The sequence below is a fragment of the Colobus angolensis genome, unplaced genomic scaffold (assembly GCF_000951035.1).
Source record: "Colobus angolensis palliatus isolate OR3802 unplaced genomic scaffold, Cang.pa_1.0 Scaffold90, whole genome shotgun sequence".
NCBI lineage: Eukaryota > Metazoa > Chordata > Mammalia > Primates > Cercopithecidae > Colobus > Colobus angolensis.
In genome coordinates, this window is record NW_012122932.1 from 6174003 (window position 1) to 6193192 (window position 19190).

General features: G+C 40.7%; 1 protein-coding gene across 3 annotated transcripts in view; it reads right to left on the bottom strand.

Annotated features, from left to right (window-relative positions):
- Positions 1-11120: 11120 nt before the first annotated feature.
- GLRA1 (glycine receptor, alpha 1) overlaps positions 11121-19190 on the bottom strand; it is a 101116-nt gene continuing 93046 nt past the window's right edge. For 2 of the 3 annotated variants that reach the window (XM_011931633.1, XM_011931634.1), the window contains 2 exons: positions 17598-17744; positions 11121-11568 (listed from right to left, as the gene is read on the bottom strand). In XM_011931633.1, coding sequence (XP_011787023.1) covers positions 11281-11568; positions 17598-17744 — 435 coding nt within the window. In that variant the 3' untranslated portion in view covers positions 11121-11280. Of the gene's footprint in view, positions 11593-17597; positions 17745-19190 lie in introns of all 3 variants that reach the window. The other variant, XM_011931632.1, reaches the window with a different exon arrangement.

Consider the following 19190-nt stretch of genomic DNA (forward strand, 5'->3'; position numbering starts at 1 on the left):
CCAGTGAATTCTCATTTCTCGGCATAAAACCTTGTCTAAAGTGAGATATTTTCTAGGTTATACATAGGTTTCTCCCTGGGGTAAGTGAAAGTTCTTGCATATAAAGTTGGTTAAATAGTAATAATGACGAGTTAACCACAGAAAATTTCAGAAAACTTTAATTTTTTTCCATTGGAATCAGCATGGATGTGTGTATATGGATGGTTCAATAAATATACTGTTATATACATGTTTCACAGAAATTTTACATTCCATCTTCAGACTGCAGAAATAGATTTTTTTTTACAAGCCAAAAAATAACTGCCGTAACTTTTATGACTTCATGCAAAAAAAAAAGGGGAAGAGTAAGGGGCAAAAGGGAATTAGTTGTTGAAGGTTGAGTGTCCAGTAAGAAGTAAAAATGTTACATTAAGGAAGCGATTGCTTAATACGCTGCTTAAGGTGGTAGCCAAACAAATCCTTAACTGCAGCATTAAGGCCATACCAAGTTTATACATATATACAAAGAAATTTCCATATAAAAGACATACTATCTATCACATTTTCTTCTTCATGAAGATGAGGAACTTTGTAATTCTGACCTAATTTTCCAGGCCAATTAATTAAAATGTCCCCAGGCTGCTTTTTAGAAATACTTTCTACTTTGGCTAGCTGTCAAGAGTTGCTGCTATGTGGGCTTGTGACTTCTGGTCTGGCATGAAAGTATGAATCATCTTGAACCTCTTCCATCATAGCACTGTGTTGCTTAGCTAATTCACACTGCCCAGCTAAGCACATTTTCTGCATCCCCAAAGTATTTGGAATCACAGAATTGTAACTTGTGGTTGTCTTACCTGTAACAGACTCCACAGTCGTGCTGGCATTGTGACCTGAAGAATTACACAGTGCCCTTCTTAGATTCTTTGGGGTTACAGTAACTTCTTGAATAATGTACCAGTGAACCTAATGAACCATAGTGTTTCAGGAAACATGCCCTAGCTATTGGAAGGTCGTATCTTAACTTTTACCCCTTGTGGGTCATGATACATTTAACTTAGTAGCTACATTTTTGGAATAAAGGAGATGTAAAATTATTTGCAGAATAATAACCTAGGATTTGCTCTTCTGCCTAAACATCAAACTAGGGAACTTTTAAGACAAAGGGTACACCTTTTGTGCAAGTAAGTGGGCAAAATGGGGAAAACATGAAGGGCAAGTCCTTTGGGGATGACTTCCAGTTAATGCAGAAGTCATTTGCTTTAGCAAGGTTGGGTGGGACTCTGAGATTGCACACTCTTGCCCTGTTGGCAGAAACTAGCCCATCTTAAGTTAGTCAATGAATCCTGACTCAAAACTAAAAGTTGCTAAATCTAAGATCGAGTGTATAAATAAAATAACCCCTTCCTCCAGTGACTGCATTTATTTTGTAATCTTAAACTCATTTTGGAATGTTTTAAATTAAAGACAACTTTGCCATTAATGTTGTCTTAGCAATGAATTCTCTCTGTTGTCCTGTTTATCGCCAGTTTTCAAGTATGGCTCCAGTGTGTTCACAACTATGGCTGCAAGGTAATTTGGTCTCTTTCTATAGCATCCCTAGGCCAGTCAAGTTTGAGAATGAGGTCTCCCTAAATGGCCTCTCCTGGGGGAGAGGACCAAGTGACTTGTGATTTGGAAGCACTATGGTATGTCTGAACACTTGACAAGTTAACGGTCACTGAGTATTCTAATCATGCACCAACCACTCTTCACCCTAAATGCACTACAAATTATTCATTGCAGTAACTTGCATCAATTCTAGATAGGGTGATTTTTAATGAACAGGTCTACTGTGATGCTGATCAGACTGAGAGTGGAATACCCTTTGGCAGTCTTGGAATATCAAGAGGGCTTATAAAGTATTAGGTTTTTGTATTGGTCACTTTGTGGTTCACTTTGTCCATTTCAAGTCCAAAGCAGTTGAAGACATGTTTTATCCAGTTTGTCAGACATACTTGGAGGCCACTGCTATGTTTGTTTTGAATTGAAAGTAAAACTCAAGCTGTTTCTCCTTTTTTTAAACATTGCAGTAACCTTTTGTCTAATAAGCACAAGGATCACATTGAATAGGTATTTTATCTATATCCATTCAATATACTAAGCAGGTGGTACCCCCTTGGGATTTAATTTACTCATACCATTTTAACTGTTGTTAGTGCTGAAAATATAATGGCTTAAGTATTGGAAGATTGAACCATTAAAATTTGAAGTAGTATGAATTTAAAATGCTCTGAAGTACCTAGTGGGAACTCAATTTCTTAGCCCTTTCTATACCATTCAGGCTAAATTGACATGTTGAGTATGGTATGCTTTTAGATGAGGTAGAGATACATCTAATGTGGAAAAAGTTGAGTTTAGCAAACTGCTTATTTGATATATAAACACCAATTTTAAAAAAGATTTGAGGCAATCTTGTTCTAAAGAATTTGCTTAAGAAATGTAGCTTTGTGAAAGAAACTATTCCTTTTCTGTACTTGGACTAGCAATGACTTAATACCAGCAATGACTTAATACCAGTCAATTACATGTTTGTCTTTATTTTTTCTACTCGTATTTGACTTCTTTTCCCCTCTATATATCTTTTTTGTTTGTGGACCTGATTTTCATGCTTTGAATAGAGATGTTTGTTGGGAGAAGTAATTTCAGATGCAACTGAGGGTGTAAAAAAGGACATGCTAGACTATGTTTTCTTCAGGTCTGTTTACTACTTCAGTTAGATCAATAAAAGGTAATAATTTGGATCAAAAACTCTCCTTTAGAAATACCTTCATTGTACTAAGTATTGCCTTGATAACGCATGAAATAACTTGTTGAGAATCAGTATAGTGAGCTCATAGTAAAACCATGACTTTACCATACCTATCTATCCCCTTTCTAGTGGGTGCCTAGGACAGACTAAATGCATAGTACTTACTGGTTCAAACTGACACTCTTGAAGATGTGAATTTTTAGTGGGTACTCTACTTCTGAGACAAAGGAAAAGTTAAGTTCGCTCAAAATAAGTACAGGAAAATCTGAGCTGGACTGAAGGTGTCAGCTAATGGAAAGAAGATAGAAAGCCGCTCTGTTTGTGAAGGAGTACCATTTTCATTTGCCTTTGAGAACTGCTATACTAAATGAATCCTGACCCTTTAAGCTTTCGATGTACTCTAAATCTATCTTCCCAAACATGTCTCCCATTGATTACACTTTATCCAAATGGATAATAACCTGGAATGTGCTGTCTGTTTTTAATCTCCATATTTTTGCTCATACTGTTCCCTCTCCCTGGAATCTTGTCCTCATCTCTCAAAATCTCATCTGTTTAGATTACTGCTCACATTTCCGTGATTTAATTTTTGCCCTCTTCATGGGACTCTCCTCCTCCTGTTACTACATCCCACTTTAGTAGTGATATTGGTGCTTTTATTATCCCCTTCTATATTGTAGGAAAAGGGGCTGTGTTTTTACTCTGATGCCCTGCTTTCATGGTATACCGATTTTCCATAATAGATTTAATATATAGCAGGTGGAAACACAGGTATAGGGAAGTTAAAAATCTGAATAGAAAAACTGGAGATTATGTATGCATATGATGTTTTATGTAATAAAATATATTCTAGTTCTTCCTGAACCCATTCTAACTTACACTTTGAAAGACGATTAAAATGCTTTCTCCTGGTTAAGGAAACATTTCAAAAGTCATCCAAAGACATGTACGTGGACCTGGAGACCCACTAAACCAGACAGACCTGGGGTCACTAAATAGGGACCATTCAAAGAGTGCCACTTTTCTGAACAACATCCAGAGCCGACCAGAAGGGGTACAGTGCTGGCCCTTAGAGCAGTAGCTAAGACATTCCTGACATCACTACTGTAGCTCATGGTCCTGTTGTGCCAAAGACCAAGCTAGATGCAACTGAAGAGACAGGTGAGGCCAAGTGGATTCTATGAAGCACAGTCATGGAGGCCTTGTCCAATGAACTCATCTGGCTAGTTTGCACAGACAAAAGGACTTCAACACAAGCAGGAGCATCTACTTAAGAGGGGCAGCTCTGTTGACATGCTTCCCTTGTAATTTCATTTTCCTACTTCATGTCCATAGCTTGGGTGGGAGTAAAGAGCCGTTAGAAACTCCTCTGCTGGAATGAGACCACAATTACATAAATCCAGATGGTAAACTGCTATGGAAAAGAACTTTTGTTTAGAACCTGAGCTCAAATGTCCCATCCTCCAAGAGACTTTGGATTGATTGTCTCGGATTCCATTGATATAAAGCATACATAATATCCCTGTTGAGAAAGAGAGTGTTTTCTGATTATAAGAAGTGTTGAAACCATAGGAGTGCAGAAGCATTTCAGAAACGTTTCCAGGGTGAGGTCTTGTTTGAGGGTGAATATGGAGAGAGCTGGCTCAACTCCAGTCACGTCTGCTATAAATTGCTTTTTATTCGTGTAGTCAATGGTATGAATTTAGACAAACCCTCCAATGGTCTGGAATGGTCCCATCTTTTCTGCTTTAGCTGCACTTAGAGTAACAGGAACACACTAGGGAATACATTGTTCAAATCTTGCTGAAAGTTTCTCACTATGATTACATTGGGGGTGGGGGAGGAGGGAGCAGGGAGGAGTCATTACAGTTATTTCTCTAAGGATATTTCACAAGTTCTGCTCTGATTTCTGATTCTTGCAGAGGCTTTGGCAGAGAATTCAGACAACTGCCATGGGAAGTGGGTTACAGCCTTCATAGGATACACGTGCTAAAACACCAGAGTGGAATGTCCTGATGAGTGATGGGATTCTCAGGTGAGAAGCTAGTCTTAGAGGCAAGTCATCCAGTGTTGTGAAATACCATGACTTTCATGGAAAAGGATTAAGATTATAATCTCTTCAAGGGCCAAGACTCACTCTTCTTTTTTTAAATGTTTCCCTACCTACTCACCAGAAGGCCTGAGATGGGGTGCCAAGCCTGATACTAGAATACAATGAAACCTTTTACAACAGACCGTATAGCTCTTCTTTTCTTCAACCCATCAAAATATTCAGTTTGGTTTTGAAGAATCTCCTGCAACTCCCTCTTTTTACAGGAGAGTAAATAGGCCAAGAATGTGAAACAGCTTATCTATATTCCCATGATGAACCTGAGGTTATACCAGAAGAAGGACCCACACTGCTCCCTGACCTGTCTACTTCAAATGGCAGGTGTGTTTAAATAAGATACTGGGTTTCTGGAGTTGCATAAGGAAACAGTTAAATCTGAAGAGGAGGAGGTTAAAAGACAATGCAGGGAATTGTGGAGCCAGGTGGAGGTGGGAATGGGAGACCCATTATGCTTGGAATCAGTATGCAGCCAGCAGATGTCTTTTATCCCTAGGTTAGTTAGCTGTTACTGCTTTGTAGCTGGTTAATGGCCTATGTAGTATATAATTGCCATCACTGGGCTCTCTGAAGAGTATATTCTTGGTTTGCTATTCTCTACATTTTGACTTCTCGACCCAATGTTCCAGTGGAAACTTGGCAGAGCAATGAAATTTCAAAGTGCATGGGCAAGACAATGAACAGAAATTGCAGCCTTAAAGCAAATAAGGCAGGAGTTGTTATGTCCATTCTAGTCTACCCTATTTCTCTTGGAAATAAATCAGCATCTTTTAATAGTTCAGTTTCATAAAATAAGAAGCACAAACTGATGAAACGGGATGCTGACAGAAGAGAGGCAGTGGGAGGAGTAGGGGGAAAGCAAAGGAAGGAGAAGTCTGCTGAAGGAGCCTTAGTATTAAAAATTATTGGGCAGTTTCTACTGCCCAATACTTTTCTACTTTGGAACTCATTTTGCTGTTCTAATGAATGACAAAGCACCTTAATTACTGCTTTAAATAGCCACATAGCTCCATCAAAACAACATGAAATAGCACCAACGTGTGAGCAAACCTATTTACTGTCTCTACAACTTGAGAAATCCTTAGGAAACAACAGGATGATAATTGGTAGAGGTGTCATCTAATATGGGCCCTTGCGAATCTAGGTTACTCAGACCTGGGTGAGATGTTTGTAGGAAACCTTTGACATTCTGGGATCCTCAGCTAAGACAATCAGAAAAAAGTTATTGGTTTCATTCTCTTAATACTGGGCTTGGTTGAGGAGGGCTTCATTTCAGGATTTTTTTTTTTAAGTTATTTATTTCTATAGGGATTTCAGCTTACCAAGGATGTTCTCCCTCTGCATTAGGATTTCAGGATACAATAAGGCCAAAGCCTTACGAACATACATGATTTCCCTTACATTGGTGCAAGTAGTTCTCAAGAGCAAGGCAGCTCAATTAAAATAAGTCGTATTTCTCCTACTCCTACCTTTGGTCAGGATTAGCACTTGTCTCTGGCTTCATAGAACTGCAAGAAAATAGGAAGGTTGTTTTATTTTTTATTTTTATTTTTATTTTTATTTTTTAAGACGGAGTCTCTTTTCACCCAGCCTGGAGTGCAATGGTGTAATCTCGGTTCACTGCAACCTCTGCCTCCTGGGTTCATGTGATTCTCCTGCCTCAGCCTTCCGAATAGCTGGGATTACAGGCACCCGCCACCACACCTGGCTAATTTTTGTATTTTTAGTAGAGATGGGACTTCACCATGTTGGCCAGGGTGGTCTCGAACTCCTGACCTCAGGTAATCTGCCCACCTTAGCCTCCCAAAGTGCTGGGATTACAGGCATGAGCTACCTCACCCAGCTGGGGAAGGTTCTTAATTCAAATTTCTGGAGTTGATTTCTGAGAGAAGGAGCTCAGTGGTAGAAAATAAGCTAAATTATATTTTAAAAACACGCTGTCTGCTTGCCTATTTAGAGAATTTTTGGGTTGGTTGGTTCAAGAAGGAATGATGCCATATATCAAGGGTAGAGGTCGATTCACTCTTTCTCAACATACCTTACCAGCCCTCCAGAGTGCAAGCCACCTAGCCAACCCAGGAAACATAGCCCACAGAGAAAATCTTGTCTGCCTTTTCAGAGTTGGCGTGGAGGGTGGGTAGAATGTGCAAAAGGTGCTCGTTGAATAAGATGCTTTCTAGAGTGGTATTCATGGCTCCTTAACTGGGATTCCAGCCAGACTAGGAAACAGCTACAAATCTTAGATCTTGACTTCTGTCCTAAAGCTGATACAGATTGTACCACCACCAAGCCTTGTGCTTCCCAGATTCTTCTAGTAAGGAGGCAGTTACTCCAGACGTAATAATCACCCCTTCCATTTCAGTGTGTTGCAATTAACTAAGGAATCTAATTTCCACAGAAGACTGTTATCAGTGATGGTACCAGTTTAGGTGGGGCATAAGCCCACTCTGTAATCTAATGCAGCCTCACAGAACACCATCTCTATATTTTATGATGCTCATAAAGATGTGTACTTTGAGGGAAAGGAACCATCTCTCATATTTATTTTTCTCCCCAGTATGAACAAAATAGCCTACGAAAAAGATTGGTGAGCTTTTGAGAGGGATTCATTTCTTATTTATTGACAGTTTAGAAGGAATAATTTGGGTCAAAAGACCAATCCTCTTGTTCTTTAGACTCAAACTAAAAATAGAGTTAAAATCAAGATATTACATACCCACATACACACGGACATACATTTTTTTTTTCCTTTCTATTCATTTCTGTTCTTGTTCATTATAGAGTCTTAGCCAACAATATTTGAAAGGACTAGAGGGTGTCAAAGTTTAGCCATTTATTTTGACTATTCTTGAAATGAATGAGATACATTATAAGCTAATAAGTGAGAATCAATTAAGCAGAAATTTGGTCTGCTTAATTAGTATCTCCTAGATTTGGCTCCTAGGATTAGCTGTGGTGAAATCACCAATCCTCTATGCCAGTGTCCAGTTCTCACACCATGTATAAATACTGGTGTGGTCTAGATAAGCAAAGAGTTTGAAAACTGGTAAACCATTCATTGTACCTAAATCAGTTTTTTGGCCACCATACCACTTGGCATCTGTAATCCCAAAGCATAGTATCCCCCTGTGCTCAAACTGAAGAGGAAATTAAGAAAGTATTGCCCTGTTCATTGGAACCACTTAAAGTAATTGGCTTAGCTTATCTGGTTTGATTTTTCCATAAAGATGAAATTCATGTAATTTGTTAAATCCTTACTACATTATACGTTGATGATAATGTCTTTTCCTTGGATATGCTTCCATTCTTAATTCATGATGATGTTTTTGACTTTGTAATGATTCATGTCCTTTCCTCACTACCGTTCACCAAGAAGGGCAAAGAAAAAAGAAATCTGCAAATTTTCCAAAGGCAATAATGTGTGGGTCCATGTGTTTATGCATGCATATCCACATGTTCACCTTGGAGGGTTTAGAAATCAAAGTGACATTAAATTTTTGGTTGTGTGAATTTCCTGTAGACTAGCTTAAACACAGAATCATAGAGCACTTAGAGCTAAGAGGGAGTTTAGATACTATACTACTCTTCATACTGTGTATTTAGAGAAACTAAGCCTAGTCCTTTACCCAAGGTCACTCAGCCTATTGTAGTGGCAGGACTAAAATCCAGGTTCTTCTCATTGCTATAATCACTCCACTCATGTTGATTTTCCATAAGGGACACTAGTTTGAAATAGTCTGAGAGAAGATTTCAGTGACATTCCCCCTCTGTGTCTCAAAGAGATTTTTCAATTGTTTGTTGGCTACTGTCAACCTGGCAGCTCCCAGTGGGCCCACAAGCTATTGAATATGGTGGCAGAAGTTCAAGGACCCAGCAGAGGTTGGGCAAATGGCCCAGTGATTTCTCTCTCTCAGATGGATTCCAGACACTACTTATAAGGAGGCTGGTTTGGAATCTGCAGATGTATCTGTTCTGAGTGGAGGCAGAATGTCTTAGAACTACGGCGTTGTCTTTAGTTTCTGCTGGAGCTCTAGCACGATTGTTGCCTGATTCACCAAGACCTCAGACATTCTGAATTTAGTCCAGTAATGAGTAAAGTAGGAAGAAGGGCTTAATTTTTTTAGATTAAAAAATGATTTTCCCTAAATAAAGTGAATAAAGTGCTAGTGAAAGGGCCTCTCCAAAGACTCATGCACCACTTGAGAATATAGTGCTAATGAAAGGTGCTGACAGCAGTTCGAAGACTGATGTTCTCATCTTGAAGTGTAGTCATTCAAGTCCCTCTTTTAAACTTTTCCTCTGTTGGACACATGTTTGTGATGGGGGAAAGGGTGGTCTTTGATGAGAGACTTCTACCCACTTGGCTCCCATCTCCCAAGTTTTCTTAGAAAAATAAGATTACAGGTTCTATCATATCATCCAAAGCTGTAATACAGTTTAGCTTTTTGGTCTACACAGGCCAAGAGAAGGAAAGGCAATAATTTATTTTCCCTGGACCTGGATGTAAACACCTTTACCATTCAAGCCTCAAAGCCAAATCCTTTTTTGACTGCATAGTGCATTTTCCTTATGTAAATCTTTTTAGATCTTTGTCTTGACCTGCTGCTTTAGGACTGTATTAGTTATTGTGCTGAGGGAATGGGAGAAAATCCCCTAGGGGAAGGTGCTTTAGGGAAAAGTTAGGCTTCCAGTGTGTCTTCTCTGCTTACCACTCTTCCTCCATCCTGCCTCAAGTTGGAGATTTTTAAAAGACACATTTGAAACCCCAGGCCTCAGGACATACTGATTGTCAGCTATCTCAACATTCTACCTACACCTTTGATCCAAAGTTCAGACACTAAAGTGCAAAGAAAGAAATGGAACCCCGGTACTCTGGCCATGGGTCAACAAAGCAGGGAAAATGCTTCAGACAATGGTGCCATTATTTCAGGCATAGTGCTGTTGACAGTGGACAGAGGCCTGCTGTCTCCACCTTGCAGACCTCCCATCTGTGATACCCATTTCTGTCAGCAGGACCATGCCCACCCCATCCCCCAAACTAAATTCATCTCCTGATCCTTCTTTTTTCTGGAGTGCCCTAGCTGTCCCAGGACAATTCTGGCACTTCAGAATTGAAAGAAAAATATTTGTCTAACTTTCCTAAATGTTAAAGCACCTAAAAGAAAAAAAAGAGACTTACAAAAATATAACGGGGTCAGCCCCCAAACTTTGCACATTGTAATATATGATATGTCAAAATATAACAAACATTTTCTAAACATTACTATCTCTCCCCACCCGTTTATATCTAATCGGCAGCAGACTCAACACTGCCGTTTCACCTCTTAAAACTTTACTCTGTAGGACCACTAGAGAATAATTGTATTTCACACCACTGACCCCACCTTCCCAAACATGCACTGAGTTGCAATTCCAAAGAGACTCTCCAAAAAAATAGACATTTGAAAAAAGTACCTGTTTACACTCAGTCTATCTGCATATTATTTTTCAAGATTTTTTTTTAACCATAAAAAAAGGTTGCATATTGGCAATATAATGAGAAAACCACGTTGGCCATTTCTGGGTGGTGGTGGAGGGTGAGTGGGACATTGCTGAAGCACAGAAGCAAGAGGGCTCAGAGAGGGACAGTTGTGGCCTTGAGATGTGAGGGTTGAGCTGGGGTAACCTACATTCTCAATCCTTGGCCTCTGAAATGTCTGTCTCTTTAGTCACTCCCTTCTCGTCTCTCTACCTGTCCCCGTTTCCACTACCCTTTCCCATACCACACAGCCTTCTTGAAGCTGAGGCAAAATGGCTTTTTGGCATGTGTCTGCCTGGGTCAGTTTGAAGACGGGTATGGCATTTGGAGGGGTATGATGTGGGACATACACCAGAGCAAGCTTATTTGTGACTGTTTCCACTCTGGGAAAATTTGTCCATTACTTCTGTGACTTTAAAAATTTAAGCAGTTACTAGGCTGATAGGTTAAGAAACAAATCTTTTGTTTTTGTGGTTTTGCATTAATATTAAGCATGAATATATATCATATATTACATTGCTTTCTTTCTGCTCTGGGGCAGACTACGTTCTCCTTCCCAACAGGAAAACTGCACAGCCATGGACTGAGATTTTTGAAAGCTATTATTTCCCCAATCCCCACCCCTGCCTTTACCCCCTCCCTTCCTCCCAGCCCTCAGTTCCTATATTAGAAAAGTCCCTCCTGACCCCCCGCCCACAGCCCACCCGAGGTTAAATAGTGCCACATTGTAAAATTCATGCATCACTGCATTTTGCTATTGCACATATTGTAGAGAGAGTTGTGTAAGTGTGTCCCCTCCCTCTCTTCCCCTTCTCTTCCTTAGTCTCTCAGATTCCTGTGCTATTCCCACGTTCCCCTCTCCCAGCCTCCCCCAACCTTTCAGACCCTTCACTGGTTGTGGACGTCCTCTCTACGGACAATCTTGTAGATGATCCAGTAGAACATGTTGAAAATGAGAAAGGCCATGGGGAAGCCAATGCGGGATATTTTGTCGATCTTCTTGGCCCTCTGGATGAAGAGTTTTCGCATCTCCTCTGGGGACTTAGATGGTGCAGGAGGGGGGTTGGTGGTGTTATTGTTGGCGCCCTTGACTGAGATGCCATCCTTGGCCTGCAGACAGGCTGGGCCCATCCCATAGGCAGAGAAGTTAAAGCGGCCTTCTCCAGCTTCATCCTCCTGGAATAGATTCAACATGGGGCTCTACTTAAAATAAGACAGGGGCTAGGCACCCTCCCTGCAAGGCACTCCTTTGGGGGCCAGGCCATGCCCATCTGGTTCTCCCTGCTTTCCAGACTGCATCACTCTAGGTTTTTGGAGGCTTTTTGGCTGGCTGGGGAGTTCTGCCTTATAGAGGGGCGCCACTTGCTTGCTGAAACAGGTGCAAAACAGGGGATAGGAATGTGGTTCAGAGTCTGGAGACCTGTGTTCAAGTCCCAGCTGTATAAATTGCTGGCTGTATGACCATAGGCAAGTAATTTCCTTCTGTGAGTCTTGGAAATTTTTATTTCATTTTTTCTTCTACCTGGGGGATAAGATTCTCCCAACTACTCCACAAGTTTCTTTTGACCATCAGAGGTTATAATTGAGAACATATTCAAGGTTGTACTGGGTTTTACTTAGAAATTCGGAGGACAATTTGGAGAGATCCCCTGCTTTGCCTCTGTTGCTTCCTTGCCCTCTTCCCCATCCCATTCCCCAATTAATAGCTCCCAGGAGTGGGTGGTAAGAGGGATGGCTATGGGCCAGGATGGAGCAGGAGCTCTGGGCCTCACTTCCATTCTAGAAGCCAGGGAAGCCACAGCTTCTTCCTGCCTCCACGGTCCCACATCCCTGGCAGTTGTAACTTCAGATAGACCTCTGGATTTTTACTAAGTTTTCTTTCAAGACCTTACATCATTTGGCTCCAACTTACCTTTCTAGGCCTTCCTTCTCCCCCACCAGATACTTTGCACCCCTCCAGCTTTGTTTGTACATTTTCTCTTGTGCATTCTCATGTCCCTTCCTTATGCTCACTACCAAAATGCCTGCTGCCCTGATCCTTCTAGTTCATCTTTTTCCCAGGTCATGGTGGTCTTGCCCTGGTCTGAATCGTGGAGGCCCTATTGTCTGCTCTCCTCATGTCCAGCTTTGTTATCTTTGCGTGTGAGCTCTGAGGAGGAACTGAGAGTCTAATGTTTTGGTCTCAACTGAGCTGTTGATTCAATGTTGGCACTGGGAAGTTTTATCAGCTCACATTGCCCACCTAGATAACGCTTTAAGGAAAGGAACACCATCTTCTGCTTGTTCCCGTGCAGGACCTGGCCAACAGAGAGCAAGAAACTCAGTATAGGATCCACTGGTGCCTCTCCAAATCTACTGTAGGACAGGCCACCTTCCGGTTTGTTTGTTTTGTTTTATTTTGTTTGTAGAGATGGGGGTCTCGCTATGTTACCCAGTCTGGTCTTGAACTCCTGGCCTCAAGAGATTCTCCTGCCTCGGCTTCCCAAAGTTCTGGGATTACAGGTGTGAGCCACTGTGTCCAGCCCACCATTACAACAGCCTCCAATCTGCCCCCACCACCCAACCCATCTGAGTCGTTACAACATAGATCTTGGTCATCTTTTGCTTAGAACCTTTTAATAGGCTGCCACTGACTTCAGGTTAATTAAAATCCTGAACACGATAAACAAGGCCTTAGAACCTGGACCCTGCCTGCTTTTCTAGTTTCATCTTGTGCCATTTCTATTTGGTGTCTTTAGTCACTGAAGTATTTCCTTATATTTGAAAATGTCATGGTTCTTTTATTGAGTTCCTTTCTTGCCTTTGTGCAAGTTGTTCTCCCTGCCTAGAACAGACTCTCAACCCCATCTCTTGGCTCCAACTCCTCTTTCACCTAATTTTTCCTCAGAAGCCTTCTCTGAGCTCCCAAGTATAGGCTAGCCATTCCTGCTGTGTGATCTATAAGCTCTCTGTACATATCTCTGTCTTTTTTTAAAGCTCTTATCACATTGTATGGTAATTTCTTCATTAACATCTGTCTCTTATTAGATTATAAGCTCCATGAAAGTAGAGGCAAAGTCTGTCATGTTCACTGCACTCTCAACACTGAACATATGAACGTAGTCCCTGGTTCATAAGCTCAAAATTTGGTATATGTTTGTTGAGCAAATGTTTACTTGTATATCTTAACCAGCTTTAGCTTCCTTTTTTGTTTTTGTTTGTTTAAATGGAGTTGTATTTTTAGCACCAGAAGGGTTTGAGATATATGGTAAATGCTTAAGAAATCCTTGGAAAATGAATGAATCTTGTCCAACACCATTGCAGAAGTGAGGAGGAAGAGGATATGCTACATACAGTGCCTGGCAAACAGGTGTTCAGTAAGTACTTGTCTATCAATAGGGCAACAGTAGAAGATTCAATGCCAGGGCCAAGGAGAGGAGCTGGGAAGAGCCGGCCAAATTGCCGGACCTAGTACTTAGAAGGGGGTCTAAGTCTGACACTATTGCATTTCAATGAAAATCTCCCCTTGCTGGAGCTGGGGTGTTGTTTTGTTTTGTTTTATTTTTTATTTTAAACTGGGACCTAGTTAGGTAGGGGGAAGCACCAAATTAACTTTTTATGCTGCTTTGGGTGAATTATTCTTTGCCTTTCATCTGTTAAACATGGGAATGGAAGGAGTAGAGGTTTGGATTGAAGGCCCCATCTAGCTAGAGGATTATCAATTTCATTCTGTGTCTGGGAGAAAAATTTCCTAGGAATGACTGGTAAAAGGCTTGCTATTCTTATTGGAACCAGCAGGTGGCAGGAAATGCATGCCCAACTGCATCTAGAGCCGCTTGGAGCTGGAGCAGGGGAAATCTGGTAGTGTACTCTGGAACTCAGGGAGGTTGCTAGTAGTATGCCTGCTGAGTCTGGTGCTCACAGATATGGTTTCCTAATAATTTGCCTAAGGAGGCCGGCCAGAGAATTCGAGAACCAGATGCTTTCTGCACAATAAATGAGGCAACATGGGAAGATGGTGGGAGTTGGGAAAGCTGGCCAAGATCACAGGCTCTGAGAAATTCAGGCATGTAGCTAATTCTTCTCCACTCACCATCTGGGACTTAAAATCCTGTCTGCAAACTTCCTGTTAAAGAGAGGTTTCTGCAGAAGAAATTTGTACACCTCTAGTGTACAAATCACTTCCAGAGCGGCTTACTCTAAAGGAAACTCTTCTTTATAGTGAGCTTAATTCTGTATCATTGTAATTTCTGATATTTGGGCCAACTTCAGAGCCCTTATGCATGAGATTACGTTAATTCAAATGCATACAAGGAGGCAGGCAGGAGAAATGTGAGTGGTAAAGTGAGTTGGGGCTGAAAAATGTCCCTGGTTAGAAGGGATGGTATTAACTGGAAAATGCATTCCCTACCTAAAGGCAGTTCCAGTGCACCAGTACCTTATGGGAAGCATATCCAGTGTGGCTGGATGCTGTGATTTTTTTCTAGTGAAGCCAGAAGTGTGATTTTTAAATGCTGACCCCTTAGTCCAGATTTTGAAAACACTCGAGGCCAAAGTAAAGATATTTGCACACCAAATTTGGCCTTCTGGCTACTAGTTTTTGACCTCTGCCTTGGGATGAGGCTTAGTTTTTATTTAAGATCTAGTAAATGCAGGGCCATTTTTATCTGCTTCAGGATGGACACACTGATGAACAGATGAGAACTCATGGTGGTATGGTTAATGTTTGGAGGAGAGTCTCGGGTCTTTCAGCACCTCACCTGCCTTTGCCAGCAGTGCCTCATGATACTGGTGACTTGGCCTTGCTATTGTGGGTCTCCCTCATCAGTTGCGTGGAAGGAGTGGATGGGGTGATTGCTGAGGTATCTTCCAGGAGGGAACTGAGCAGGAGAATCTGATCAAATCTAGCTAGTGGCCTTATTCACACTTTATCTGGCCAGAGAGATAGCGTTTGTTTTCTTCTAGTGTGTCAAACTGGTAGATATTTGGGGAAGGTAGAAGCAGCCTTTGAAAGTACCATAGGCCCACCATACTATATATCTTTAGGAGGCTCCATTCTCATTTTAGTCCATGCAAACAGCATCTACTGGAGCTGTGCAGTGCCCAATCAAAAGGGCTGGTGCTAGTAAAATATCTTGGACATGGTCTTTTCAAATTAGTGTTTTTAACAACTGTCTCTAGCAGACAAAATTACAAAAAGCAGCTAGTCTATGGGGGCGGGGGGAGAAAAGGAAAAATAAAATCCCAGAGATAGTTATGTTTGGTCAGTTTCTTTCTTTCGTTCTTTCTTTTTTCTCTTTCTTTTCTTTCCTTTCTTTTATTTTCTTTCTCTCTCTTTTTTTTTTTTTTTTTGACAAAGTCACTATGTTGCCCACATTGGTTTGGAACTCCTGGACTAAAGCAATCCTCTCACCTCAGCCTTCCTAATAGTTGGGATTATAGGCACAAGCCATCGTGCCAGTTTCTTAATTAGACTTTTTTTTTTTTTTTAAAGCATCAGAGGCTAGGTATTAAATGGACAATATAGAGTAACTAAAACTAGGGGTCATTTAAGAAGTTCTATTTGGCTTGCTGAACCCAAGACAATTTCCTCCTTAATGTAGTCTAGAAGGATGGTGATATCTTAATTCCCACGGACGTCTTCTGTCTTGGAATGTCGGCCTCCTCCCTGTGGTAAACTGCCAGAAGTTAATTGAATCAGATTGCTGATGTTTAAGAAACATACTGATGGAAATGTGTGTATATGTAATCATTTTAATCCTTGGCACTTGTGTGGCAGGAACAAAACTTAAAGCTACTTTGGCATCCCCTGATTTAATTCTCACCAGAGTTTCCCTTTATATGCACTTTGCACATGGAGAACCTGGGCCCAAGAATAGGCTAGCTCGAAGTCACATACTAAAGAAAACTAAGAGGCAGGGAGGGTCCTTTGTCACAGCACATTGCGCTTGGGCAGGCAACTATTTTGTTTTGTTTTATTTTATTTTTGAGCTTTACTGACTAATAGACAATGATTTTAAATAGGTCAGTCTAAAGCTTGTGGGACCTGGCACATTGCAGGTACGTGCTGTGACCTGAAACACTATGACAGGTCATAGTGTGTGGGTCCCTGGTTGCCCTAATCTGTCACTGGAAAAACTTCAGACTCTGTCTGGAGGCTTCTTCTTTATTGCTTTTAATGGCCAAAACTGCAATTATTTTTGCATCAACCTAATCGGTTGTTTATCCCTTTGTTCATTTGTTTAACAAATACTTATTGCATGCTCACTGTATGTTAGGCATTGTGTTAGGCACCAGAGATAGAGCATGGAGCAAAAACAAACACGGTCTCTGCTTTTATGGTGCTTGCGATTTGGTGGAAGAGATTGGCTTTAAAAAAATCACATCATTGAATTTATGCTTTTAAATCAGAATACATTTTTAGAAGTTTAGAAATTCAGTTCAATTAGAACATGGCATTTGCTAGGACACACAGTGTACTGGAAGAGCAGTACAGGGAAAGAGAACAAGATATTAAAAGTCCTGTGTGTATGTTTGAAGAACTAAGGAAAAAGCCAGGGTGGTTGGATCTTCTGGGTAACTAGTTATGGACCCAGGGTATGGAGCAGTTTGCTCCAGCAGGCTGCATGCTCCCCATTTGCATTCTTTGGTCAGTGCACAACCTTGTGAACAGAGGTTGGTAACTTTTCAGAGGTGCCCTGTCAAATATTCCTTTTTTCAATCCCTCATATGGAGAGAGAACCCACTCTGGTGGAGATCTTGCTTGTTGCCTCTTTCCTGGAGGCAGGAAGCAAAGGCCTGAACCTGGGCATTCTACTTTAAGATCTTACCTTTTGTGGTGCAATTGTCTTCTGGAATCAAGCCTATTAAAACAATGCAGGCTTGCAGAAAAAAGCCAATGGATATCTCCCAATCTTTTAGGTTTATAGTTAGTTATTTTCTTGACCCCATCAGCTTCTAATTAATTAGTTCTGCCTTTAGGTATAACTTGATAATTTCTGTAGTGTTACTGTTACGATTCGAAGAATGACTGCCTATAGACCCAACTCTAGGACATTATTTATGGGAGGAAAAGCTGAGACCTCTAGGTCTTTAATTCCTATTTCTAACCTGCCTTGCACATTGAGAAGGGTGGACCACTGAAACAAATAACACAAGACAAGACTGCTTAGAAATCTTTTGTTCACTACCAGCTATCCTCCTTAGGCAATGACCCAAAGGCCTACCTTGTGATGTCTCCGCTTCCTCCTGAATCGGAGCAGCTCTTTATGTTGCCGAGACACAAAGTTAACGGCAGCATATTCTAGTAGGGCTGAGAACACAAAGAGCAGGCAAACTGCCATCCAAATGTCAATGGCTTTCACATAGGACACCTAGAGTAGGGGTGGAGGAGAAACAGGGAGGTGAGAGCAGAGGAGTGTAAAACATTAAGCTCTTCAGTAATTCCCCACATCACCCACTACTGTCTGCTCCTCAGCTAGGTTATTAGGGTGGAGGTAGAGAGGAAAACAGAAGAGAAATGCATCAAACAGACTGGAAAGAATATTGGGGTCAATAGATTATGGTACCTATGAGAGTACTAAAGAGAGGACGGTGGTATATTTAGCATTATCACTTAGAACAGAATGCTGTGTTTTGTTTAAGGGTGATCGGAACAAACTGTTGTACTGAGCATTAAAAGTGAATGAAGGATGTCAGCAAAAATGACATCGTAAGGACCTGAAAATTCCTCCAAAAAATTAATGAGAACACTGGAAAAAAATTGTCAGTGCCAACTTTTCAGACCTCCACTAATTACCAAAGGCTTATATCAGTCCTGTCAACATTTATTCAAGAAAATCAGCTGAATCTTAATAAGAACAGCAAGTTTTGTGGCATTGTTTAAAAGTGTTATTGAGATATAATTCACATACCATACAATTCTCACATTTAAAGTGTACAGTTTAACGATTTTTAGAATATTCACACATGTGTGCAACCATCATCATCAGTCAATTTTAGAACGTTTTCATTACCTCAAAAATAAATCTGTTACCTTTTAGCTATCACCTCTCTATTCTCCTAGCCATAAACAACCACTAATCCATATCTTATATGAATGAAATAATACAATATGTGACCTTTTATGATCGGCCTCTTTCACTTAGCATAATATTTTCAAGGTTCATTCACATTGTAACATGTATTCATTCACATTGTAACATGTATCAGTATTTCATTCCTTTTTATGGCTGAATAATACCCTGTTTTATGGATATACAACATTTTGTTTATCCGTTAATCAGTTAATGGATATTTAAGTTTTCTACCTTTTAGCTACCATGAGTAATGCTGCTATAAACAACCAAGTACAAGTTTATGCACTGACATGTATTTTCATTTCCCTTGGAGCTTTGTGGTGTTTTGCCCTATTCATATCCTAATCTATCCAGCTCCATGGTAGCCTTGAAAACCAACAGCTGTCTGGAAGCCATTGGATGGAGCAGAACACAGTTGGAGCTTCTTCAATGCCTCATTCCCAGAGAGTTATCATCATTTGACATACCTCATGGTTCCCTGAAAGATGCCACTCATAAGGCTGTCTTTATTTGACCTGATTTGGAGCTGTCCCCGTGTGAACAACCTTTTCTTTGAGGGCATTCATCAAAAGCAATCAATAGTAATTGCTACCTGAGGCAGTTGGGGCAAAATAATAAATTAATCAAAAAGCTGAAAAGGAAAAGCTGGGTAATGAGATGTTTATAGGGGGCTTTGGAAAGCTCTGACATATTCTTGGGAAACTGTGCAAGCTTAGAGCTGTGTGCATTCCCAGGAAGACC